The sequence below is a fragment of the Magallana gigas genome, chromosome 1 (assembly GCF_963853765.1).
Source record: "Magallana gigas chromosome 1, xbMagGiga1.1, whole genome shotgun sequence".
Lineage (NCBI taxonomy): Eukaryota > Metazoa > Mollusca > Bivalvia > Ostreida > Ostreidae > Magallana > Magallana gigas.
Genome location: NC_088853.1, coordinates 42,045,783 through 42,072,661, shown reverse-complemented (window position 1 = coordinate 42,072,661; position 26,879 = coordinate 42,045,783). Strand labels below are relative to the sequence as shown.

At 33.0% G+C, this 26,879-nt stretch overlaps 1 protein-coding gene across 2 annotated transcripts; it reads right to left on the bottom strand.

The window, feature by feature from the left end:
• Nucleotides 1-26,841, bottom strand: LOC105337984 (mothers against decapentaplegic homolog 3). Of its 2 annotated transcripts, none has more exons than XM_011442942.4 (9): nucleotides 26,500-26,841; nucleotides 18,175-18,380; nucleotides 17,821-17,952; nucleotides 7,883-7,942; nucleotides 6,732-6,767; nucleotides 5,632-5,844; nucleotides 4,624-4,761; nucleotides 3,631-3,775; nucleotides 1-3,067 (listed from the first exon to the last, which is right to left on the bottom strand). In XM_011442942.4, exons 1-9 carry the CDS (start codon nucleotides 26,700-26,702, stop codon nucleotides 2,944-2,946), a joined length of 1,257 nt encoding a protein of 418 aa, XP_011441244.1. In that variant the 5' UTR covers nucleotides 26,703-26,841; the 3' UTR covers nucleotides 1-2,943. The 2 variants fall into 2 exon arrangements, with proteins under 2 accessions (XP_011441244.1, XP_011441245.1); XM_011442943.4 differs by having other exon boundaries at nucleotides 18,175-18,368.
• Nucleotides 26,842-26,879: the final 38 nt, after the last annotated feature.

The window sequence follows — 26,879 nt, the reverse complement described above, 5'->3', positions numbered from 1 at the left end:
TCATACCCCTTAAAGAGGATGTGGTCCTTCAATAAAACAAACTCCCAATAACGCCTTGCGCCAAATTTGGTTGAAATTGGCCCAGTGGTTCTGGAGAAGAAGTCAAAATGTAAAAATGTTAACAGATGGACAGACGCCGGACAAAAAGTGATCACAAAAGCTCACGTGAGCTAAAAACTAAAACATCTAATAAGTGGTAATCAATTCTTTCATGAATCAGCCTTTTTTATTAAGCTACATCTAAATATACATGTAGACTTTGACGCAAAATTTACACGATATATTTATTCATACCAGAATACATAGGGGAAAACATTATAAATGAACAACGGTATCACAAAAGCTTGTTCACATAAAAAACGTAAAGACTTATTACCAAGGTCAAGGTCATATTAATATTGGCTCAAGTTCAAACAATTTCTAAATCTAACAAAGATACAACTATAAAGATGATCAGTTTGTGATATTTACAATGATTTAATAAAAGGAAATAATCGAATGAAGTCAAATTCAGTTCAGTTTTGTCGATTCATTTTGTGCATGAATATTTTCTTTCTCAGCCTAAAATTAAGAAATAACTACTACGTGAAAAAAAACTAATCCATCAGGCTAGAATTAACTTTCAAAAATTTCATAATTCATTTGCTTTCTTTGCAAAAAGGAAATTAATAAAATAAAAAAGTCCATCGATATTGAAAATCTCATAACTTGATTTGTAACCTGAAATATGGCATTTTATATGAGACTGGGTGGTCAACTTGTTAACTATCAGATCTGCCATTAACATTTAAGTATAACATTTTTGCCAAAACCTAGTCCTGATACATTGTTCTTCATATAAAGAATGTCAGTTTAGCCTAAAAATGGCAGACATAATCGAACCCTCTTAAAAAAATATCAGAATGAAATGCTTCTATATGCTGTAAAATACAATAGCTTTGGCATCATTAACAACTTCTTGTCAAATGTCAGTGTTTTTTAATCCAAGAACAAATAATCCTTATGCACCAGTAATGACCTTCTGGAGCAAAGTGATGTAACAGAGTCCAGATAAACATTAGTTAAACAACAATGACATCTAGTGAATTGGGATGTGACAGAGATATTGAAACCAATCAGAAAGTACAATGACATCTAGTGCAGTGTGATGTCACAGAGATATTGAAACCAATCCAAAAAATTGTCAACTTCAATGACATCTAGTGCAACGTGATGTCACAGAGATATTGAAACCAATCCCAAAAAAAGTCAACTTCAATGACATCTTCCGCAATGTTATGTCACCAAGATAGTGTAACTAATCAGAAAAAAAAAAGGAACTAGTAAACTTCAATGATATCTTTTGCATTGTCGTGTCACAAACGGAGCTTATCCTACATATAGGTCAAAGTCCAAAATGCCACAGACAACACTATTCTACTCAGCGATATTAATCTACATAAAAAATAATACTAACAATTTGCACCAATGTATAATATGAAAAATTCGTATCACAAAGAAATCTAATTTGTAATAATAAAAAAAAAAAACCCACAAAACAAATTTAGGGAGCCACGTGCCTTCATAAGTTTGAGGTGTGTAACATTTAGCATCAATCCAAATAAATAGAGGAAAAATTTGGAAGGCAAATCAAAGCTTTTCAATTATGTTAAATATAAGATCTCGATCTCTCTTTCTCTTTCTTTCTCTCTCTCGTTTCTCTCTTTGAAAAAAAAAATGAGAAATTCTGACAAAAAATGTGTACACTGATACATTACAATACTGTCCACAAAAAAAAAAAAATCATCCAACAATGTTAACGTTTACAAAAAAGAGACTGTCTTAGTTAAAGATATTCAACAAATACAATGTTTGTTTTTTTCACATAACTAGAGGTATAAACAGTGACTGTCCCTATTCCTATAACCTTAGCCACTGGCTGAGGTACCTTAAAATCTGTAATACATCTTCCTTGAAACATTTTTATGAATACATTGGGAACATGATATAAAATTTATACATTGTTGTAAAATACTGAATGTCTATGAGAGTGATTTAACAGTATACTGCATGCAGGGAAATATTCGCCAAACTTTTTATTTTCGCCCGATTCACTCTGTCCGAGAGTAAAATACGAAGAAAATATCAAGGGGTGAAAATATCCCTGTATACAGTATATTTTATGGTATCGTATTTTATTTATTTTTTTTTCAAAAAGGGGTTGGGGGATGAGTTGTGTCCATTACATGGAAAACTTACTCCAAAAATCCAAGTGATTTTTTTTTTGTCCTACAGAAAAACTCCCGCAACACACTCTGATAAATATTGAAAATGACGATGATGATGATGGAGCTGAACATTGGAGATAAAAGAATTACCGTACCTATTTGCATGAGGCTTATATAAATACACATTGTTTAACAACATTGGATTTGTTAATACCTCTAGATTTTATTCAATAAAAAATCTGTATTTTAAAAATGAAAAAGAAATGCATGAATTTCTGCCACAACATTTTGAAATAAAGTTTTCATGAAAAACAAAAAACAAAAAAAAAACCCCAAAAACCAATGCAAGGCTAAAGTAATTGGACTGCTATTTTCAAAGGAGAAAATAATTTATTTTTTTGTTTATCAGTTGATATTCAGATCAGCAAGCAGTCAATAACAGTGTAGTATCAAAATGTTGAAATACATTTCATTAAATACATAATTAAAACAATCAAAGAAAAAAAATATAATGGAACCTCACTCCCCCCCCCCCCCTTCCAATGAAAAAATATGAAATCCAAGGGGCATAACTTCATAAAGTTCAAAATACTGAATACAATTAAATTAAATCTACCTCCCCCCCCCCACCCCAAAAAAAAAAAAATAAAAAAATTTCCAACCAAGTTTCATTTTGTATTGGCAGTTAACTCAGCCATTTTCTCAAAGGTCCCAGGGCTTCATCCTATTTTTATTTTTATGACATGCTGGAACAGGGTAGACCGGGCGACCCCATCTGGACTAGTACTCTGTCCAGCCACTGTAGGGGGCCATTCAGGTGGATCTCAATCCAGCATGGAGTACTTGTAACTGTCTGTCTCCTAGGAAGAAAAAAAACCCAAAATTATAAAATTGTAGTTTTGCCAATATTGGAGAAAAACATGAGGACCTGAAACTATAGTTCCTCAACCATTGGAAAAAAGATAGTATGCATAAAGGAAAACACATGTTCAAATTTGTGGGCCACTATGGTTTCATTAATATTCATCATTTTTTTTAGGGTTTAAGAAAACAAATGAGTTTTAAGGGAGATTAATCTGTGGTCAATGATTTCATTGATACAGAATATGTTTTGAAATTGATTTTCAATAAACATTCAATTCACAGTCAACACAAAAATCATGAAAATTGATACCCAATGAAATTTCATGGTTATCTGCCCATTTTACTCAATAGCACTTCCTGAAGATGTACATATGTAAGAAGAATGCTACACCCACATTTGATTTCATAGATTGTTAATTAAATCTTTTCTGAAATGCGATTACTGTAAACCAACTTTTATTTGTGACGACTGTCTCAGTTTGTTCGATTCATCTAATAATAATAATGTAGGCGGCAAACTACACACAATGATCCCCATATCTCTCTCTCTCTCTCTCACCTGTACTCGGCTCCCCAACCTTTGACAAAACTCATGCGAATGGTACACATTCTTGTTAGCTGGTACACAGACTCGAAACCTTGATTCACAGACTGCGCCAGCAATGCCGCAAACTCCTGGTTGTTGAAGATTTTAAGGTTGCAACCTACCATTGAAAAAAAAAACCCCACTGATTTTTCTGTTTTTCAAAAAGTATCGTGTTTTTTTTTTTTATTCCATTAGGAAAAATCACCCAAGATTTGGTCAATGGGAAATATTAGCATTATGGCATAGATTTTTTGTTAAACTTAACAGCAAATTATATTCATTTGCTCTGACTTTATCTTTGTAAACGGTACATTACTCTTTTTCAGTGTTTTTCTCTTCCTTTTTTTTTTTAATTCAAAATCATAAACAGTAATTGGGTTTCCATTTTTTTTTTAAAGCTCTTTTGAAAATTGAACAAAAAAAAAATGTTTTATCAAATCTATAGTGTTTGTCAGACAATTGAGAGATTTTATGCTAAATGTATGCATGCTTATTAAAAAACAAATACAATTATATAAAATCGAACATCTTCACAACTTCAAGATTTTTGTGATTACGGGAATTCCACATGATGAAAATCAAAAGGAAATAATTCTCAGTCTGCGTGATTGAACATGTTGAAAGGTGGGAATAACAGGAAAAGCCAAAACAATTAACACCATCCTATTTGAAAGACAATAAAAAACACTAAAAACTAGTCTACTTTTTGTAGATTAATCTACTACTCTACTTCTAGTATGTTTATTATTATCTAGCAATTGAGTTTGTAATTCGTTCTGTAAGATAAGTGAAGGTGGAACAGTTTGAAAAAAAAAAACCAGGGAAGTTCAACACTTAAACAAAAAAACACAGTACAAAAATTTATTTTTTATTCTTTGTAGATCTGATGGGCAGTTAATTGTTCACCAGCTAACCTCTATAAACACTGCTGTTATGGTTCTGTGACTAAAAATAAGCAAGTCTGACCTGGAGGTATTTTGCACACTGTTGCCGGGTGCCAGCCGTAGCGCTGGTTACAGTTAGGGCTCTGTACAAACACAGCGCTTTCGCTCAAACACTCTGCAAAGACCTCGCCTCCAATGTAGTACAAGCGCACCCCTTTGCCTGAAAAGGTGAAAGTTAAAGACAAAGTGAAAAAATGATTTTAACTTTTGCCAGAAAGTTTACGAGGTCATTACATTGGAAGTTGAAGAAAGACTTCGTCAGCAGTATGCTCTTGTAAATCATGAATTAAGGTAAACTGTTCCCTCTGACAAGAGAGGTTATTCTTATAAAATATATTTGGTTCTTGGTTGAATTCTAAAACTGAACTGAAAAAAAGTCTTGCTTGCCTATTTACCTATGCAGTTAGACTTGGTTGACTTTTAACCTCTGCAGTTTAGTCTTGCTTGACTATTTACCTTTGCAGTTACATTTAATTGACTTTTTACTTCTGTGGTTTATTCTTTGTTCACTAATATCATCTGAGATTTAGACTTGGTTGACTTCTGATATCTGCAGTTCAGTTTTAGTTGACTAATATCATCTGCATTTCAGTCTTGTTTGACTATTAACCTTTGCAGTAAGACTTGGTTGACCTCTAACCTCTGCAGTTTGGTCTTAGTTGACTACTATCCTCTGCAGTTTAGCTATAGTTGACTATTTACTCTGAGATTGTGTTTTGGTTGACTTCTTGTCTGGCTACTAACATCTGCAGTTTGTCATGATTGACTACTAAACTCTGCAGAGTTTAGTCTTAATTGACTATTGACCTCTGCAGTTTGGTCTTAGTTGACAATTAACCTCTGCGGTCCAGTCTTGGTTAACTACTTGTGGTTTAGTCTTGGATGACACCTTACCTTTGCAGTTTGTCAAGGTTACTTAACTGGTAGCTCCTAGTCATTTCTGATGATGTTTCAATTCTAACGTCTGCCATTTTATCCTACTGTATTTCTTTTGAATTAAATTCTAACATCTGCGGTTTGTCAAACTAACCTATGTGGCGTCTGGTCATCTCCACCTGTTGAGTTCTGTTGATGTTTGACAGCAGTCCCAGGCAAAAGCGCTCCGAGTTGGAGGGGTCTGTGAAGCCGTCGACGGTGAGGGAGGGCTGGGAGGCATGAAAGGTCTCCCCCACACGATTGTTCAGTTCATAATACGCAATAGAGCACCAGTAGGGTGGGTCCACATAAGACACCGGGTCGGCATCTGGAACAATACATTGCAAAACTCAGAGGATTTCTATATCACATGTAATTCAACATTCAGAGGGAACAGTACAATACAAAACTCAGAGGAATCCTATATTACATGAAATTCGACATTCGTTGGGAACAATACAATGCAAACCTCGGAGGATTTCAAAATATTAAACATTCAACCATGTGAACTCACATTCAGCCATGTGAACTGAGAGATTTTCTGTTCTACACGTAAATCAAATCTGTTGCCTGTGACATTGCCATAATACTGTGTTAAAAATGGAATATAATATAATAATAAAATTTAGCTTTATCATCATGACTTCTGGGCAAAAGTCTTGGATCTGCAATTAAATGCCAGAATTCGGAAATGCGGTAAATGTTTTTTTTTTAAATTTCTAACCAAATTAGAAAGAAAGGAAAATCAATCTCTTTTAAAACTCACTTTTAAAAACCTGACCATGCAGATTATATTTTATACTTTTTCTACTGAAAAAAACTTAAACATGGTGTTGATTTATCAACAATTGTGTTAAAAATTCTTTAGCTAAGAAAACCTATTTGTTTGTTTTAATTATAAACAAACTACCTATGCCGAAGTTCATGTGTGTCTCCAGTTTTAAAGTAAGCAAATTCTGTATTTTACTCATGAACGTAAATCAAGATCTGGTCTGATCTCCTTTTTCGCAGTACATGGATGTTGTTATGCATTAAACAAGAACAGCTTCAGTTGTCCAGAATCTACATCAATTAGATATACCCCTCAGTCCTAAACTATCCTGAGGTACACCGACCAACTGAAAACCTCAGTCTTATAGAAATAGAATTATGGTGAATTTTGAACAATATTTAAAAAAACAATAATCATGATTGCATTTATTCCATTGTACTCACCCATTGGTGGACTGGGTGATCCGACATCAACTCCATCTGAAATAATCAATTTCATTCTGTGTGATTCAGCAAAGGAGACCAACAACAATAATACAATTTTAAAAGCAAAGTACTGGGCTTTAAATATGTCTATATATATATAAATATATTAATTAACACCTTCTAGTTACAGAGATCATTTGTTCATTGGAAAAAAAGGAAGAGCCAATGAATGCAACCCACAAGAATCATTTCACATGCGCCAGGCGCATTTAAGGTGTGGCTATAAAGTTACGTGACCAAACATTATAAATTCCAATTTCTTTTCTTGAGACACCCTTTACAGCAACTTTTGAATTACAGTTTTATTTCCCATGATTCCTTCTGACCCCACCCTCTCCTTTCCCCATCTTTTTCTAATTTGATTTAATTCTTTTCTGGATTCATTTTTTTCAATTTCTATCACAGAAAAGAAGGTTGAAATACAGATGGCCATGGACAACGAGTCTCTTTTGAATTAAATGATTATAAAATTTAAAAATGACCACAACCTGGGATCAACGCATGTATACTTTTGAAGCCAAATCTCCTTTAATGTTTACATTCATATCTGACATACAGATTCCATTCCCCTTTAAAATGGGAGAGACCATGCAAAATGTCGATCAAATGAGAGCTACAGTCACATAGGGGATTTGACTGACAGGATAAAATTCAATATCACTGTAATAATAGAATATAACCACAGATTGAAATTTCATTGGTTAAAATCAACAAGAGCCTGAGATTACAGGTATCAATTAATATCAAAACAAAACATATTAACAACACCTGGTGGATAAAAGTATGCATGGTTATATTTCTTATTTAGAATCATTTTTCTATCTATACATTCTATGAGAAATTCACAAAATTTCTGAATGTTATTTTACTTAGTGGGGTGGTTTTTGACCAAAATTATTTTACCCCTTATCATATTTGTAAAAGATTTTTGGCAGTTTTGAATTTCACTTACACACAGCTGTGATTAAAGAATTTTATCTGAAAATATTTACATTTTTCAGTGTCTTTGCCTGTGATAATACTACGTATTAATTTTGTACTGTATAGTCCTCTGACCTCTGACCTCTCAAGAATTTCATTTCTATTGGTTATCGTCTTTTACCACTTACCCATGCCTTGATTGTCTGTGGTCTCCCCATCCTCACTTATGTACCCTGGGGGTGGAGTTTCTGAAATGAAAAAATTTTGAAAAATTGAATACGAGAAAAAAAAATTAGCAAAATAATATCCTTTAGAAAGGGTTCTTCCCTTTATTTGCTACAAAATCCTTTCTGTGTCAGTTTACATTGAGGACATCACATTACATTTGTTAGAAAGGGGAAATTTTAAGAGCGGTAATTGTGTTGTTTAAATTTTTTTTCTTGAGCACTGCTAAGTGGTTTTGACCAACTTTTGCCATAGCTTACCACTGCTTAAGGACGTTGGATCCTGCGATCAAAAGTCTCTAAGTTTTTTTCTAAAATATTTTTTTAACATCTACACACATATCTAAACCAAAATTCAAAACAAAATTTTCGGGTCTATATGCTCCTTTCGGTGCTACGGTGTATTTAATATGACCTTTCTGCACTGAAAGTGCAAATTGCACTTAAATCGCTTTTCACTTTATAATTTTTTATCGAAATGAACCATGATATCAAAAACAAATTTACATTATTTAGAATTAATAAAATTAAAATTATCATTATGAAAAAGTTTGCAATTTCTTCACCTTATTGATATTTTGACCATTTTGCACTGAAAAAATACTATTTTTATTCATAAACGATTGAACATGCAATTAAATAATTAAAAAGTCTCAAACTATTTCTCAAATTATGACAGACTTGTCAAAAGAAACTTAAATATTCAGAAAATAAAACCAAAAGTATGGGTCTATAATGTAAATTTTGAGATATGGCATGAAATAAGCTAATTTTAGGGGAAAATTGGAGTTGATTTGTTTTTTACTTCTATGAAATATCACTTAAACATGCCAATATATGTCGATAGGAATATTGAAATATTGTTGAAATATGTTTTTTGAAACAACACGAAGATATCCCAATGCATAAACTATCTGAAAATTTGGTCTGCATGGAAAATAAGAAAGCTAAAATTACGGTACTCTAAAACAACTGAGTTATGAAAAATGTTCATTTTCTTCTTTAAAACCTTCCGCCACAAAATATAGTCCCTTACTACACTCTCTAAATATGGAATTTTTCCTTCACTATTTTATTCAATACCTTTTATTTGGCATTGTAAAAAAGGAATTTACAAGTAGAATTCATATATGACACAGAATTTCCAGACTAGATATGACCCAAAATGGCTACCCAAAATCAGAGGATCGAACCTCTTTAAGCTACAGATATCACCAAGTGGTTGACTTACCACTGCTTGAACTACAGAGTGGTTGACTCACCACTGCTTGAGCTACAGAGTGGTTGACTCACCACTGCTTGAGCTACAGAGTGGTTGACTTATCACTGCTTGAGCTACAGAGTGGTTGACTCACCACTGCTTGAGCTACAGAGTGGTTGACTCACCACTGCTTGAGCTACAGAGTGGTTGACTTATCACTGCTTGAGCTACAGAGTGGTTGACTTACCACTGCTTGAGCTATAGAGTGGTTGACTTACCACTGCTTGAGCTACAGAGTGGTTGACTCACCACTGCTTGAGCTACAGAGTGGTTGACTTATCACTGCTTGAGCTACAGAGTGGTTGACTTACCACTGCTTGAGCTACAGAGTGGTTGACTTACCACTGCTCGAGCTACAGATATGTACACTGAGTGGTCTGCTGGCCATCGTTTTTGCTGGCAAGTTCATGCCACAGATAACGGACATGTTCACTGACCGGGAGCTCTTTGAGAACATCATTCTGTTTACTGACAGTTAAAGATTTATAGTCAAACAGCATTACCAACATGCACATAATTTCTATTACAAATTCAATGTGTTTAACATAACTCCCCTGTGCTTTTATTGGGGAAAGGCCAATGCAATCAATCAATGCTATATCAAAAGCCAATCATATTGACGATAAACCTGTGAGGATGGATGAAAAAAAAAAATTAAACAACTTTGAAAATACTCATATTTGAGGTTTTCATTCAATGATCAGTTTGTTGAATTTTTTTTTTTTCTAACTTGCTTTTGATTCTTTAATGATTTGTAAATTTTAAGAACAAAGGTGAAGAGAAACTATAACTTTGACCCTGACCTTCCATTTTAAAACTGACCTTGACCTCTAAGGTTGCAAAATAAGAAAAAATTTATCCAATTTAGTTAAATCAAGAGGAAAATTGAAATTATGATTGCATGAGTACAGATGGACTTAACAACCTTAAAGTTTGTTTCTCCAAAATAATAAAATCAAAACATACAACCCATAACCCCCCCCCCCATTAAAATAAAAGATAAAAAAATCATTTGTGCTCTAGCTTGGATGGCATCAAAAAAACCTCTTAGCAAAAAAAAAACCCATAAAGCAAATACAAAAATGGATAAAAATAACAAACTGATGAAGAAAACTCAAATTGTACATGTCACACACATAACTCCACAGCCCCAATTCTTAATGAGCCCATTATACAACAAAATCAATAGAAATCTTGGCAAATCTGTATTAAGATAGTGAACAATAAGTATGGTAGATTTTCCCTCAAATTGATTTTTTTTATGATTCTATTTTGCTGTAAAAAAAAAAAGATTTCCTATTCAAGGAGAGAGAGAGAGAGAGAGAGAGAGAGAGAGAGAGAGAGAGAGAGAGAGAGAGAGAGAAGGGGTGAGGGCAATACAACCTCTAGGAGAATAGAGTTATTTAAATATCATTTTTCTTATACCCATTTTCCTTAATTTTTGCAATAACATATAAGGACAGTTAGGTCACTGTAATAAAACATTTATCACTTTTGCTTGCACCATAATTTTTTTTTTCTATATGTCACTTCATTTTGTTTTATTAGTTACAACAGTCAGCATAATATTTTGAAATAATTATCTGGAAATCGAAAAGGCAGAAAAAAGCTTGATGCTAAACAAGAAAAACTTCCGATGCAAAACAGATATTTAAAAAAAAAAAATGGATGAACCAAACACATATATATTCAAATATGTATGCATTGTATCAATCAAAACATATATTTATCTTGTCATAAAATGGACATTTAAAGAATCCATCAATTCCAGATAAATTGGTTTTACATCTCTGTAAAGCTGTCATCATGTCTACATTACATTCTTCATCACAGCAGAGTGTATATATATATCATATGTATATATAAGGTCAGTACAACCCCCCCCCCCCCCCCCAGAAAATAAAGTCTTCGCTAATGAAATCTAGAGAAGAATAAAAAAAAAAACTCTACTGGTGTCTACGTCAGCTCTAGAATCAAATCAATTAAGGATACATAACGGGGGTACTTCAGTCTTCAGCCTGTGTCCTTACGATGTTGAATCCTGCATTATATTCCAAACAGCAGAGAGAAACTAACAGAGATAGAAAGATGGCAAAAGAAAGAGCGCTAATTTTGCTTTTCAGTCCACCACACTATGTTATTAAGTGAGAGACGTCAATGACCTTTTCCGATGTGCCCGCTTTAGCAGGAATTTCAGTTGGATTTTCTGAGAAGGTTCTCACAAGTATCTAGGGATAAATCCAGAACAAATTGTTGATAGCTGAAGAAATCACAGACTGAAAACTTTTGTGCAAGATGAAGAAGACGAAGACGAAGAAAGAAGACGTCAAAAGTACAAGATGGCTGCCTGAATGGACCGCACATAGGTTTGAACAAAAATATGTCAGTCCACAGCAAGATGTGTATTCGGCAGCAGGCTGATCGTCGAATGCAAGGATCGACGCAGAAAACACGCCAAATATCAACTAATGCGCGCCGTCGCGCACAGCGCATAGTTAGAAGAACCTGACATACACTGGCTCTATGCAGCAATGTCACTGCCACATAGTCGAGCCGTCTACATAGCTAAAGACACAAAAAAATCTATACAGCTTCATGGAGTACCTATATTTTTCCTATATATACATAAGTGGCCCGCATCCTTCAGTATTGATCGCAGAGAGAGAGAGAGAGCTATACAGTTTGCTCGGGAGACTAGGCCAGCTTTATGTGTTTATTTTGGGTTTTTTTACGCTGCATGAGAACTATAAGGAAGACGTCACTGACCTTCAACTTTTCAAGGAATTTTCCTCTTGTTGTTGCATCTTTGAAAATAAAACGGTGATGAAGGAGTTGGGGAATGGGGGCATTTTGGATCTTAGGTTCAACTTGAGAATATTTTGCTTTTAAAGGTAACCAAGAAATACACCTGTCACCAAAGTAAAATTAAATTTCAAATTTGAGTTGTGGTGGTGGGGGGGGGGGGGGGGGGGGGGTAGGAGATATGTAAGAAAAAATAAGGTCAGTCAATAAGAAACTCTTATGCCATATGAACACATGACACATATAACCTCGTTAAGTCAAGTATCATCAAGCATAAAGAGCAGTTATGTGACTAAATAACTGGGAATGGGATTTCTTAAAATTATGTCAAGTATCTGCGTCATGCAAGCAGCATTATAAGAAAATAAATAGGTCATCAACACTCTCTCTTTTAACATTTCAATTCTTATAATTTTACCTTTATTGGTCAATCTTCCTTGACAGGTGTTGAATTAATTGACAATTTACAACTCTTAGACCATTGGAAAATAAATTGAAATATTTTATCACAAGAAGAAGGTAAAATAATGATTTATTTATATATTATAAATTGAGACTGGCCCATAATGGCCAAGCCAAAGATTTACATATCCAATCGCTGATCAATCAGACCAAAATTCTTTAATATTATATATTATAAGGATGCTTTTTAGCATGTTTACTTTCTTCTTAATTTGAACGATAAGGTCAAAATAGTCCATGTTGATTTAGAGTTAATTTAAAATGAGCAAATCACATTTTTTCTTTCCCAGAATATTAACACTGCAATGACCTTTCAAACTTGACCTTTAAATATCAATTTAATTCCAATTCGAAATGTTTTCCAGAAGACCATGCCCATATAAGGATGTCCCATGTAGATTCACAGATAAAAAACATCTGAAATTTATGCAATATTTTGCTCATCTTAAATATACTACACAAAGTTTTACAAATTTAACCTCTATTGGCAACAACAAAATGATCACAATGGAAGATTAATTTATACCCAGTGTATTTAGCCTCCAATATGAATGTCACTCTGTCATTGAATTGATAATGGGTAACATGACTGCTGTAAAATTTTCTAAAGAATTCTGATAGCCACATTGTGGGATGGAGTGTTTCTTTATCATTGAATTTTTTTTTTCTTTTAATAATATCATATGTTTACATTTGCAAATATTCCTTATATGAATCTGTAGAATTGCAAGAATGTTCAATTCTGTGTGAACTTTTTCATGACATCACATTGTGATTCACAATGATGACGGTACGCGCTTATTGCTTGACTGCAGTTGCAATAAAGTAAAAGAAAAAATATATCAATGATTTCTGCATGATTTGCCATTCTCAAACATTAAAACATAAGTAATAAACAGCAATGTTAAAAAGTTCACCAGGATATGAACTTGGTTGTTACGTGATCACATATCTGAGAAGCCCGAATACAGGATATGATCACATAACAAACTACGTTCATATCCCAGTGAACTTTTCAACTTGCTGTTTATTTCTTAAATATAAACTCCTTAATTGAAAAACAATCCAGTAATCTGATTGCCGTCTGACAAATGACTGACAATCTATTGCAATTTTGTCCACAGAATTTTGAACCGAATAGGTTATATTTCTTCCTGTAAGGGTACACTTTAAATTTCAATCAAACTGTCCTTTACTGCTCAACTGTTCAAGCCCTGGCCATATTTAGGCCTTTAGTAATACATGCACAGTTAGGTACACTTATCTCCTTTGGCAGCATCATATATATATATAAATATATATATATATGTCACATAACTGTACATTTACTGAAAGGCAATTAATTCCTTTCATTTACTCATATCGTATTTTCCATGAACAAGAGAAAATCAAAAATTATTTAAGTATTTGGCATGTGAACCGCTGATCATGAGTTTGAATCTGCCTGGGTTTTTTTTATTCATATTCATAGAATTAAAAACTTTCGAAAATCGTAATTTGTTATCCAATATTGCATACTATAAACCAACTTTTATTCGCTCGCGAGAAATTTCTGCGAGGTTCGCAAGAGCCTCGCTGTCGCATATATGTTTTCTTGCCGTGAACTAGTTTTTGTCGTATGGTTGTTATAACAACACAGGGTCTGAATAACACTTGGTCCTCAACATTAGTTGTCGCAAACCAATTTATCGGCAGTAAATTTTGAAATAATTAAGTCATGAATAAAAGTTGGTCTTCTTCCGCTTCATGCTATATAGTACTGATCAGACCCAACCTAACAGAAATTAAACCCCAACTAAACCCTAGGTTTACTTTCTGGGTTTACTCTGGGTTAACTAGAGTAGACCCAGAGTAAACCCAGGGTAAAGCCCAAGTAAACCCAGAGTGGACACAGAGAGTAAACCCGGATCAGAGGTATACCCTAAAAGCAGATGCTACATATGTATTCGGAATATACAAGGGGCAGGAATCACAGGCAGTAGGATGATAAGATTAAAGATGTGTCTGCTTCACACTTCAGTGCGTACAGTTGACTCAAAAAACAATTTTCGAGTAAACCCAAAGTAACCCCGGGTGGACCCAAATTTTCAAAAAGTAAACCCAAAGTAAACCCGGGGTTTATTTGGGGTTTACTCTGGTGTTACGTTGGGTCTGATCGGTACTGTACATGTAATTTAATATCATGCTAATCAAGTAACGTTCTGTTCTTTTGAAAACCAATTCAAAGTGTAGTGAGAGAAGGGTATGAATCCCTCAACAGTTATACCCTATAGACTTGAAAATCTTTCAAAGAAATTTTTTTTTAATTTAAAAAAAAAAAATTTCAATTTTTTAAATTTTTTTTTGCTAAAAATCAGACTGACAGAAATTTTTTTTAAAAATTGCTAGAAATCCAAGTGTAATCTTCTTCAGGCATTGTATTTATTTGTAATGAACCTTTAGTAAGAATATACTGTCAGTTTAAGCTTCTAGAAAAATCTCTAGGTAATTTCATTTATATTCAAATAAATTCATATTAGAGATTTCCTGTCACAAACAGTAATAGACATTTGTCTAGTTTATCATATTTATTTCTTGATTCTTCATTTTGTTGCCAATTATTAAGGGTACCCAACAACATCCGACACAATTAACTGGATATTAATTTCTGTTAGCTTGACATTTTCGATTGCTAACTATAAACATGATAAACTAATACAATAATTATTAACATTGGGCCACCCCTTAAAAAAAATGTTTGTTTGGAATTGCCAACTGGGGGTTTCTAGACCCAGGAGGGAGAGAGGGGAATTATTTTTTTTTTCAAACTTGGAGATTAACTCCTGTGGTTTCATTAACATTCAAGGGTATCAATTTTTGTGGAAAAATTGAAAATCACAGTTTCAAGGGTACGTAAATTCGTGGCCAATGACCATATTAATACAAAATATTAATAGCAATTGCACTTCATTGATCATTAAATTTTATGCATAAACTTAATGAAATCCACGAAAATTGGTATTCAATGAATATTGATGAAACCACAGTAATTAAAAATTGGTTAAAAATTTATTTTTTTTAAATCTCCATATTGAAAAAAAAATCACATTTTTTTTTTGTTAATAAAATTTTATCAGCGAGGGTATTTTAAAGAGGCAGATCAGGCAATTCTAAACAACAGTGATTTTATTCTGGCATTGGTATAAACATGATACTGTAAATTCCTAATTCAACACGAGGAATTAATTTCCGCGTAAAATTGCGAGAAGCAGTCCTCGCTGATTTTAAAATATGCTCTTATTTTTCAGACAGTTTTAAGCTATATAATACCATCACAAATAATTGGTGCTCGCGATTTTATATTCTCGCGATTTGATGCAAAACAGCGGAATCGCGGAATTTAGTACTCGCGTAAAATAAGGAATTTACAGTAAATTAATAGAAAAGTTATAATTGTAAAGTATGTATTAACAATTCATTCAATGGACTAATATATGAAGCTTTTTACCTCCAGTATTACCCGACTGAATTGAATAATTTTGAGTTTGTAAAAGTTCCTTTTTCATTGCATAAACATGACACAACATATCAACCAGTACAGAGTAAACAATTTCCATTGACTGCTTAATAATTAAAATAATAATGGCTTAATATGAAATTCAAATGTATAAACAAAGACATTCTTTTGTAAGAAAATTATCTTCCTAAATCTTTAACATCAAGTTTATGAAACTCTGAAGGAAGGGTATATTTATAGGGTACAGAAATATTTAGAATACTTTAAAATTAATATCTAGGGTCCTCTTCCACCTGCCAATTTTTCATGTTTTATGTTCAAACTATTTCACTGGACTGACCGGAGTTACTGTTCTTTGCATCTTGGCACACTAATTTTAGAACAAGAGTTATGGCTCTTTCTAAACTTACTTGGTATGACACAGATTCTTATTTACAGTTATGAGTATGAACATTAGCATTTATTATTCATTGATGTGAAATCATTCTTTCACTTCTAAAGAGTCGTAACATTTTACAATTAACCACTGTTTCACTTGAAAACACATTTATGCCTTACAAAAAGGAGTGACAAGTGTTTTTTCCTTACATTAAATAGTAATGCCATTTAAATTAACAGTTTAATATTTTGGAATGAGGATATCAGTTATACATGAAAAACCAACTTTCCCATGAGGTACATGTAGCAGCATGGCATTTTAATGTTTATACTTATTAGTGCTGAAACGAATGTTCGAATATTCGCGAATGAATAGTAAATTTCTATTATTCGAATGTATATTTAGCATTCGAATATTCGATCACATGTTAAACACCCATATCAAGCACTGTAAACTATGCAACATCGTGTTATTTCATTTTACTCGGAACGAAAGTAAATATAAATCTATGACTGCCATGCTTGGTAGAGTCTATTACTTAACCCAGTAATAGACTCTTCCGCCATGCTTGTTTACCTTGAAAGTAAAAGCAGGGTTTACATCGAACGGAGACAAACATTCTAAATTTTTCAATTCATGTCAGACGATGAAGAAAAAAATTGCTTAACTGTTTGAACGAGTGTGAGCTACGGAGAGTTAATATCGAAAGGTACATCGAAAGTTTTTTTAAAAGATACCTCGATATAATTTGTTTTGTTTTTTTAAATAAACAGAACATTTCCGGAGTTATGAGCGTTATCAGTTTTCTGTTTAATACTATATCAAACATGGCGGAAATATTTGGACTGACTTACGAAGTTACGTATCGGTCTCATACAGGAGTCAGGACTGCAGTATATTATTAAAGAAGTAATAAATCTTTTGATTGTAGTTGATGGAAATTTTTTAAAAATCAGTATATTATTATTTGCTTAAAAATTAAATGCGCACCCAATTCAATGGATACTCATGCATTAAGTGTCAACTTCGAACTGACATGTTTAAGCAGTCTACACATACACCCACTTCGTAATACAAACTATCATATATGCTTAATACATTGTCAATGACGTCTACGAATATTCGAATACGAATCGAATAGTACTCACGAATATTCGAATACTGATTTATAGTATTCGTTTCAGCACTAATACTTATTATAATAAGAGGACTCGATGGTCGTGGCCATTTTTTAGAGTATATGAATCTTCTTGAGAAGAAGAACTCTCTACAAAGATATAGGAAAACATTCAAATTTTAAATCTGAACTATTTGGAATGTGTTTCTTTACTAAATGACAGTTAATGGCTAAAAATGTCATATTTCAAATTTGAAAATTTGATGAATTTTTAAAAATTGAATTTGAAATTTGAACTTTTATGGAAAATCAGATGGGTATTTTGTTGACCATCCAGCCTCCTTATTTTTTATGTTTCCCTCTCAAAAAATGAGAATTGTAGTACCTGGCAAATTAAAGATCTCGCTGCTTCCAGTGGGAAATTCTGTGTTTTCCGGAACTGTCATGGCATAGTTCTCAATCTGGGGCATCTTGTCTGGTACCTCAGTGTGCCTGGGAACCAGCACAGGCGGTAGGACTAAAATCAGAAGAAAAAAATGACATCTGCAATTGTCTTTATGGTTCAAATAAAAAATTATTAAGTACACAATTTTGTTGCAAGCAGATACTTTTTATGGTGGCTCAATTGTTAACGGATTTTCTGAGTTTCCCCATTACAAATTTGGGGGCTCTATCAGTGTTTATAATAGTAGAACTTCACTAAATATTATATGTTTACAGACCAACTTAATAACTATACCTGGGGGCTCTATTCGTGTGTAATGGTACGGGTTCACGCACACCTCCTCCCTCTTCATGTGGAAGGCCCATTCACATGACTCCGCGGCGCGAAGCTCCTGGTGGTTCTGTAGATCTGGCCACCGCCACAGGCGGCAGTAGATCACATGGGGGAGACCTTTTCTGTGGGAGACTTGTAGTCGGCCATCCAGTGACCTACAATCCAAACTGTTGACTTTATCATCCCACGTATTATACAGTCTTATTTACACACCGTATATTATAATTTTTGCATATCTACAGTTGAACACTTATACAGTAGAACACTAATGCAGTTGAACACTGATATCTCGAACACACTGGATATTTTGAAGTGATTTGTAAGTCAAGAGTCTCGTCTAGTTCGAGAAAACAAAGTTTGACTGTATCTATTTTATTTGTTTATGAAGCAAAAAACCTTGTACAACTCTATAAAAATCCAAACTGCTGCACTCTATCATCTGACATATAAAACAGCTTTGTCTATACACTTCATACATCATAAATATAACAACAAGTATTTACTGGATGTAAGCAAATAAAATCATTAACAGGTACACACACACACCTTCTTTGGATAATTATGTTCAATAACACATAGAATTGTCACAAAAAGAAAATATTGTTTTTCAAAAATTTAACCATTCCCCGTTACTCTTAATTGTTACCAATCTTCTTTTTCAGAAACTTAATTAAAACATCTTAACATCTTGAAATTCATATCATTAAAATATTCATTTAATTATGACAAAATTAATCTTCTTCAATATGAATGATATATAAAATCATCATATTTCTTTAAATGAATATGAGTATGGAATTTTTTCTGAAAAACTTATATCCAACTCATCATGCTCCTATAAGAGCAAGCTTTACAGAGCCTTCAACACTATAACAAATGTCTGTTAATAAAACATACATGTATGAAGTTTTTATGCATTTCGAAAAACTCAAATCTTCAAATTTATCTCATTGAATGTAAGATAATTTATCAGAACTTATATTTTTCCAGTCTGTAATATTAACTCGATGGCTACACCAAAATATCCTTTGTCTGGTGCACCAAGAATACACAAATTTAATTACATTATCTCCTTTATTATACACCTGTGAAACCTGAACACAAGTATAAGAAGTGATTACACAATAACATGAATACACAAGAGTTCATTCAATGCAGTGCAGGCGGAAACTAGGTCAACGTGTCTGGGTCAGGTCGTGATAGTGGGGCTTCTTAGGGGGGACCACACTAAGTTGGTAGGGGGTGGGGAACATGATCATTTCTATTGACCCCTTACAAAGGTTTCTTCACTGTTGCCTAATTATACAGAAATTATTGTTTACAGTCACAAAGGGCTACAACTCATTGAGAAACACTGGATGATATTGTACTGTCTGAGTTATATTGCTATTCCTTGGTTTTCTTTCATTTATTTATTAATTTTTTTTTTTTTGGAACCTTTCAGAGACAAGAGTATTTTTGTCAGAGGCATTATAATGACATGTTTTGTTTTGTTTTTGTTTGTTTTGTAAGCGGGGTATTTTAGTCGGTCAGCATTATGCATGTTATACATATATATCTACATTTCAAATATTTTTTGCATGTAAAGTGTGTGAAAACATACTGCAGTTATAAGACCGTAACACACACAGGGTATTCAGAGGTTAGAATGACTAGTTTTATTATGACGTCACAAATGTTGAACGCTGTAAAATGCAACTGCAGCGATAATCAAAGTTCACACTTGTGGCTGTTACAGTGGCTCTTCTATCATTTTGAACGTACCCTTAGGATAAAATAGAAATTTTGACGCATAAATCACATTTGCAGACAAGGCAAGAAGTTAAAAAAATGTAAATATAAGCATTAAATCATTATCTTTTGAAAGATATAGTCACATAACTGCAGCGGTGTGTGCAAACAAATTGAGTAACGCGCGCTAGTAATGATTCAATGCTTAAATATAACTATTTCCACATGTAACTTTACTTCTGAATTAATTGTACGAATTCAATGTAATATAACATGTGTAGCCAATTTATGGTTTAAAATTTGAAATAAATACCAGAATGTTTAAAGTGCTAAAAGTAAAAATAAAAATCTATGGATACACTTTTGGGATGAACTCACAGTGCAGAAAAAAATCCTTAAGACTAGTACACAGTATTAAACTATTCATTTACATCTCTGAATGATTCACTTTACACAGTTTTACATTTAAGTTTTTTGGCTACATTGTGGTTACATGTACGCATGTGAGAAATTTTAAGCCTGTCAAAGAGACTTGGACATGATTTGAGCTTTTAATTAAAATTCTTAATTTCATTTTCCATGTTTAGAATGACTAATATGGGTATTTTTGATGATTTGTCGAAGTTTGAAAGTCAAATATTGAGTCATAAGCAAGATGCATTCAGTTTGAAATTCTACATTTCATAAACAAAGCCTGAGCCTCACCCTGTTTACATGTGTTTTAATGGTTTAACTTTAAATTGCTTTCTTAATTCAGTTGGTAATATTATTTATGAAAACATTGAATCATGCAGTTTACCTTCTTTGCCACGAGTCATTTATTTCAAAGAAATGGTAATTTAATACTTTACACTATTTGTAAACAACTATAAGACTCAACATTTGTTTACATATATTCAGTAAATTCTTACCTCTGAATCTCTCACAGAACCTGACTTCTAGCATACAAATTTTGGTCAATCACTCAAAATGCGCATATTTATAAACCATTTTATACATTAAAAAATTTTTAAAAAAATAAAATAAAATTTTGATCTTAAAATCATGTCTAAGTCCCTTTAAATTATTCACTTACAATGCGATACACAGGTAAATGTCGTTAATCACTCAAAATCACAGATGGATAGTATAAATTCTTGGTGAGGCATTATTATATAGTAAATGATTGAATGTATATTTCATATGTATTTGATAAATGGCAATGTATTTTATACGAGGATGGTACATGTATTTGATACAAGGCTTAATTGGTACATATGTATTCGATATAAGGCTTGTATTTGACTATTCGATACAAGTCATGGTACATGTACTCGATACAAGGCATGTTACATGCATTCGATACAAGGCTTGGTACATACATGTATTCAATACAAGTAATGGTACATGTATTCAATACAAGGTATGGTACATGTACTAAATACAAGGCATGGAACATGTATTTGATACAAGGCATGGTAAAATTGCATTTGATACAAGGCATGGCACATATATATGATGTATTTGATACAAGGCATGATTTATTCAATTCATTCAAGGTATGGAACATTTATTCAATACAAGGCATGATTTATGGACTCGATACAAGGCATGGTACATGTATTAGATACAAGGCATGGTACATGCATTCAATACATTCAAGGTATGGAACAGGTTTTCAATACAAGGCATGATTTATGGACTTGATACAAGGCATGGTACATGTATTCAATACATGGTATGGTACATTGCATTTGATACAAGGCATGCTACATGTATTCAATACAATGCATGATTTATGGATTCAATACTTTTTTAAAGCATAATACATGTATTTGATGCATGCTGATGCACCCTGCACATCTGTTTGGTGCATGGCGCAACATGTGTACCTAATACGGTGGCATAGTACATTTGTATTTGATGCATGGTAATTAGTACATGTATTTTGAGTCATAAATTAATGGTTGTGACAAAATACATTACGGTACTTTTCCCATGACTCATGTTTGAATTAATACGTGCCATGTATGTGGAACAAAAATATTATCATTTTGTTTGGTTTGGTAGTTCAAACCACCGTCTGTCACTTGCTCCCACTTGTCTAGCAGTTCTAAGACTAGTGACTAGTGACTCAGTCACTGTGTGTTAAACCTGAGTCACTACCTTAAAACAATGACCAAGGCCAACCTAGGGGGAGACTTGGCATAATTCAAATAGTCAATTTTTGGTCAGTAACAACTGGGTCTCTAAAAATTGAAGCAGATGGAAGCAGGGCATAAAATCCCTTGCATGTGAGTCCTGTAAATTTAGGACCCCTTCCAAATCAAAAATTGACTTTTTTCCCAAAATCTAATTGAAAAATTCCCAAAATAACTGGTTCAGCATCAGCATAAAAGAAAGGATGTTGATTTTGTTGCTATACTGAGACATCCTCATATTGTGTCAAATGAATTACAATATCAGTGGTCTTTTAAGTATGGTTTATCATGATGGACACATTAATTTAATGATTAAACATGTAATATGCAAATGAAAATCAAGAAAACTGCATAGATTTTTTGCTAACTTGCATAGAGCCATGGATATTTGCTAAACTATAGTTCCAAAACAAAAATCTTACCTACCAACATGAGTTATTGTGTGGGGTGCATTATTTAGGAATATATATATAGTTATGTAAATGTAAATGAGGAGACCACATTCTACTATACTCTGTCCCAAGATATTCTGGATTCACATTTGGCTTAATTGCTTGATATTTATAAATACCTCAGGATTCAAACGATGTTCTTTCAAAAGTATGAACAATTTCCAAGATTTCTCAGTCAAAATGCCCCTGTTAGCTTATCAGGTTTCCATACAATGCTAAAAAATGTGATGTCTACGGAGATTTTGTATTGCAGCAAGCCCAGATGATAACTTTGAAAAATTGCGCGATTATTTTATTCCGAGTGTATTCCGAATGGAGAAAAGATGTATACATTCCCCATTGTAAATCTCCGTAAGGAATCTGTTTTCGTTCCTGTGAATTTTTCCGAGTGAAAGATGATAATGTGTCAATGAAATTATCTTGGAAAATATCCCTTTCAACTATTTCAATTGCACTTAATTCTTTCACAGGTATGTGTATTTTGAATAAAAATCATCCAAATGTGCTGCATAAATATCATGGGACAGACTATAACCCTTCATTACTACAAAAACTACTTTTTCTGTACCTGTACTAGATCTAAATCCAAGAAATATTAAGTTGTTTATTTGAACTGCTTACTTTCACTTTGGTTTCACAGAAGAGAAGCGGAAGTAGTTATTGTCAAGTTGTACATAAAATATGTTTAAAATTGTGTTATTTTAACGATATATCAAAAAGTACTCAACTGATTGAATTGAAAATTTACATGGTGTGTCTTTTTATCATTCCAAATAAGTGTACGAAGTTTGATAAATATCCATGCAAGGGTTTTCTTTTAAACTTGCTTCCAAGCTGAACACACACATACACACACACACGCACAGCAGCGATCCTATATCCCCTTTGCAAGTACAAGTTGCGCGAGAGGATAATAAGTAAAAAATTTGCAGTTTGGTGATAAAAAATGAATATCTAAAAAATTATAATCAGTAAGTAACCATTAAAGCCTCTGCGGGATTTTAACTCGGGATATACAAATCACATGTCCAACGCTGTGTCCAATCGGGTATGGAGTAATTAAGTTTCATGTTGCCATCAATAAAATCCTTTTAATAAAACAAAATGTTGTTTTGATCAGAGGTCAGCCATTTTATGATGATGTGTTTCAGGGCTGCATTTTACAACAGATTTTACGACTTACGACCAAATTAATGAGTGCTTATTAATCACAAACTAATCATTATTTGAATTTAATGACTGTATAAAATAATTATAGAAATTGAAATAAAGGTAAATTAATGGTATAATATAAATTTTGTTACCCAAAGGGCATTCCATGAGACTAAAAATATTTACGACTTTGTCGTAAGTTCTTTAAAAAAATTTGTAAAAAGCAGCCCAGGTTACTTGTATCAATCTGCATGTGCAGATAATTTATTCCAAGCGCTTGTATGCAATTTATCTGCGAACCTCATTCAAAACAACAACAACAGTTTCTAGATAATTAGAGAATTATTATTCTTTAAAAAAATCAATCCATCGGGATGGGGAGGGGGAGTGATAGTCATGTAGATATTCCTCATAAATACTTTATCATTATGATACATTTCTTGTACATGTAATATTTCGTAAAAATTTTCTTTATTTGTTTGCCCCCTGCTTCAAAAAAGCCCTGGGGTTCAATTCGTTCCGGTCAAATTTTTTTTCTATATCTGAAGTGTATCGCCTTCCAAAATAAATTAGGACCCAGCACCACCTCCCTTGTTGTTACATGCCTTAATAACTGTGAGTTAACAGAAACAAAGTGACATTATTTTCTACAGAAGTTATCTCTCTTATCAGAGGGACATTCCACTTTAAAATAAAAAAAAAAACAATCTTCAAGAATGATTGAATTATATCAAAGGTTTTTAAAATAGGTCAAACAGAAACGTGCAATTTGATGCGTGCTTTAATTACCAGATATTTTTAGATAAATATTGACCACGCGATAATTACTGAAGCTATAGGGTCAACATGTGGCTGATAACGTAATGGGAAATTAACACCCCATTCCACACAATATCGGAGGTAATACCCCAGGCGGAGTCGCCAAAAATACATGAAAGTCAGAGACGAATTAAATGAATCACACGTACTACGTTTTAATTTCTTTCCTGCTGTCTAATAGCAGATATTTGAAGTGGCAGAAGTGCAGAATATAAGAAACCTTTTAAGTCTAAACCCGAGGGGGGAGGGGGGATCAGTTATATCCTCAAGCACCTGTGGTACCGTACATGTACATGCAAGAGCAAAAAGAAGTCATCTCTTTACATAGTATGTTTTCTAATTATAAGTTCATGACTTCACATAAAATTATAGACGAAAAATGATGTCACAATGTACTAGCGAGAAATGGTACTCGGCGAGAACTGGTTGCACGCCAGTAAAATTCATACACCTACCGAGGAAACCTATATACCTGCCGTGTATTAAATTGATAATTTTTTTTTCTTTGATATTTTTTAAGTCTATATATTACTGAATAATAACTCCTCTCGATATGAAAAAAGGAAACAATTTTAAATTGAAAGAAAATTAAACGTGAAAGTGCCGAGTCCTAAAATTGTAATATTCCATGTATTTCTGAATAAAAAATGTGATTTTAAAAGGAGCTGAAGCATTGTTTAGAGTTTTCATGCTTATAAGTTATAAATACTTTTTCATGAATAACTGAATAACTATATCCTGATCATTTATATCCTTTTTTCAATTAACGGTATGACAATGATCAGTTCATATTATATAAGTCAGTTAGTACACATGTCCCTGATAATTCATGGAAATATTATAAATTTCCTATTATATAAACTGATTCTTTTTCTATTACTTTTATTAACTCAAACAAAACTGACTGAGTGTTAATTTGTTTGGTTACTTTATTTCAGAAATCCAAGAAAAGATTGTATACATTAAAATTTTAAATCCAATATACCGGATATCGCATCTGAAAATACTGTATCATATCGTATTGGAAAATCTATACCAATACACACTCCTACTTTGCAGGAGAGAATTTTTAATTACAAGTTACGGTGGATTTGAATTAATTTATAAACACTTAACAGTTGTATCATCAATTCACACGGATGAACCAAAGGTAATAAATAAAATAAGTATTAAGACGTAAATAAAAATATATTTGTAAAATCAGCTGTTGGCCATAAATGAGCTGCAAAATGGCTAACATTTACTCAGGTCTCGCCATCACCTGAATTTTTTGGACCAACTCAGTGTTAGAGCTCCTGACTAGAGCCACAGAGGTCTACGGTTCGAAACCCAGTTCAGCTATATATTTTTATATACGTAGCAATGTATTTGTAGACTTATTTCTCCTTACATACAGACCGATAAGAAATTAGATCAAATATTAATTATGCAAGTAAATAAGTATTAAGAAATTATGTAATTTCATGATAATCTGTTGCACATTTATGGAAACACAGTCATGTATGTATGTATCGATCATTGTGTAAATAAAATATTATAGCAATATAGTTATATAACTATAGTAGAAAACCTGTACCTTGCTTAATTTAGTTTGATAAAATTTAGTTAATGACATAACTTATAGAATAGCAACATTATTGATATATAACGTAACCTGCGGTTTAAAATGATAACAGAATAGAATGGAACAGTATGTGACTTCAGACACATCACATGCAAGTGACATCACAAAAAAAACGAAATGATTCTTTCAATAAAATGACAAATATGTAATTCCATTATTGATAGGCTTATTGTCAAAAGCCAATGTCTCGTTATAGCCTGAAGCAATGTTTTTAAACCTGCCCCATTTGGAATCATGAAATTGAACCGCCATATTGCCCAAACGCCTAGCCTATATTTCGGCATGTTGATTTCAAAACAATGCAGGTTGAGAAAAAACTCATATTTACCTCGGAATTGTAATGCACTTAGTGGATGTATCCTGTGTACTGATAGCTTTCTTCAGTTCATCTAATCCCCCAGTCTTTTTCAGTTTTTTCACTAAACTTTTGACGGCTTTTTCCGACCATTTATCAACTTCGGAGCTGTCCCCTTTCTTCCATCCCAACAAAGTTTTGACGATTGGTGGAGTGAATGGTGAGAGAGTTGTCATTTTGTCCTTCTTAATTCACAATGTAATCCAACCTTTACGCTATGCTCGGCGAAAATTCGACATTGTTTACTTTTTTTGTTCAATGCATTTTTCGGGTTGTGTACCTTTACGCCATATGTGAAGAAGTGCGCCACCTAGCGGTTGAAATCGTGATCCGTGACGTAGAATTTAAGGCGG

What these genes read in the sequence shown, in the direction of transcription:
- LOC105337984 (XM_011442942.4), bottom strand. Translation starts at nt 26,702, where the DNA reads ATGACAACTCTCTCACCATTCACTCCACCAATCGTCAAAACTTTGTTG. An exon ending in CGAGATCTTTAATTTGCCAG is followed by an intron (nt 7,943 to 17,820) that starts GTACTACAATTC and finishes TTTTCATTTCAG; the next exon opens with AAACTCCACCCCCAGGGTAC. An exon ending in GATGACCAGACGCCACATAG is followed by an intron (nt 4,762 to 5,631) that starts GTTAGTTTGACA and finishes TCACCTTTTCAG; the next exon opens with GCAAAGGGGTGCGCTTGTAC.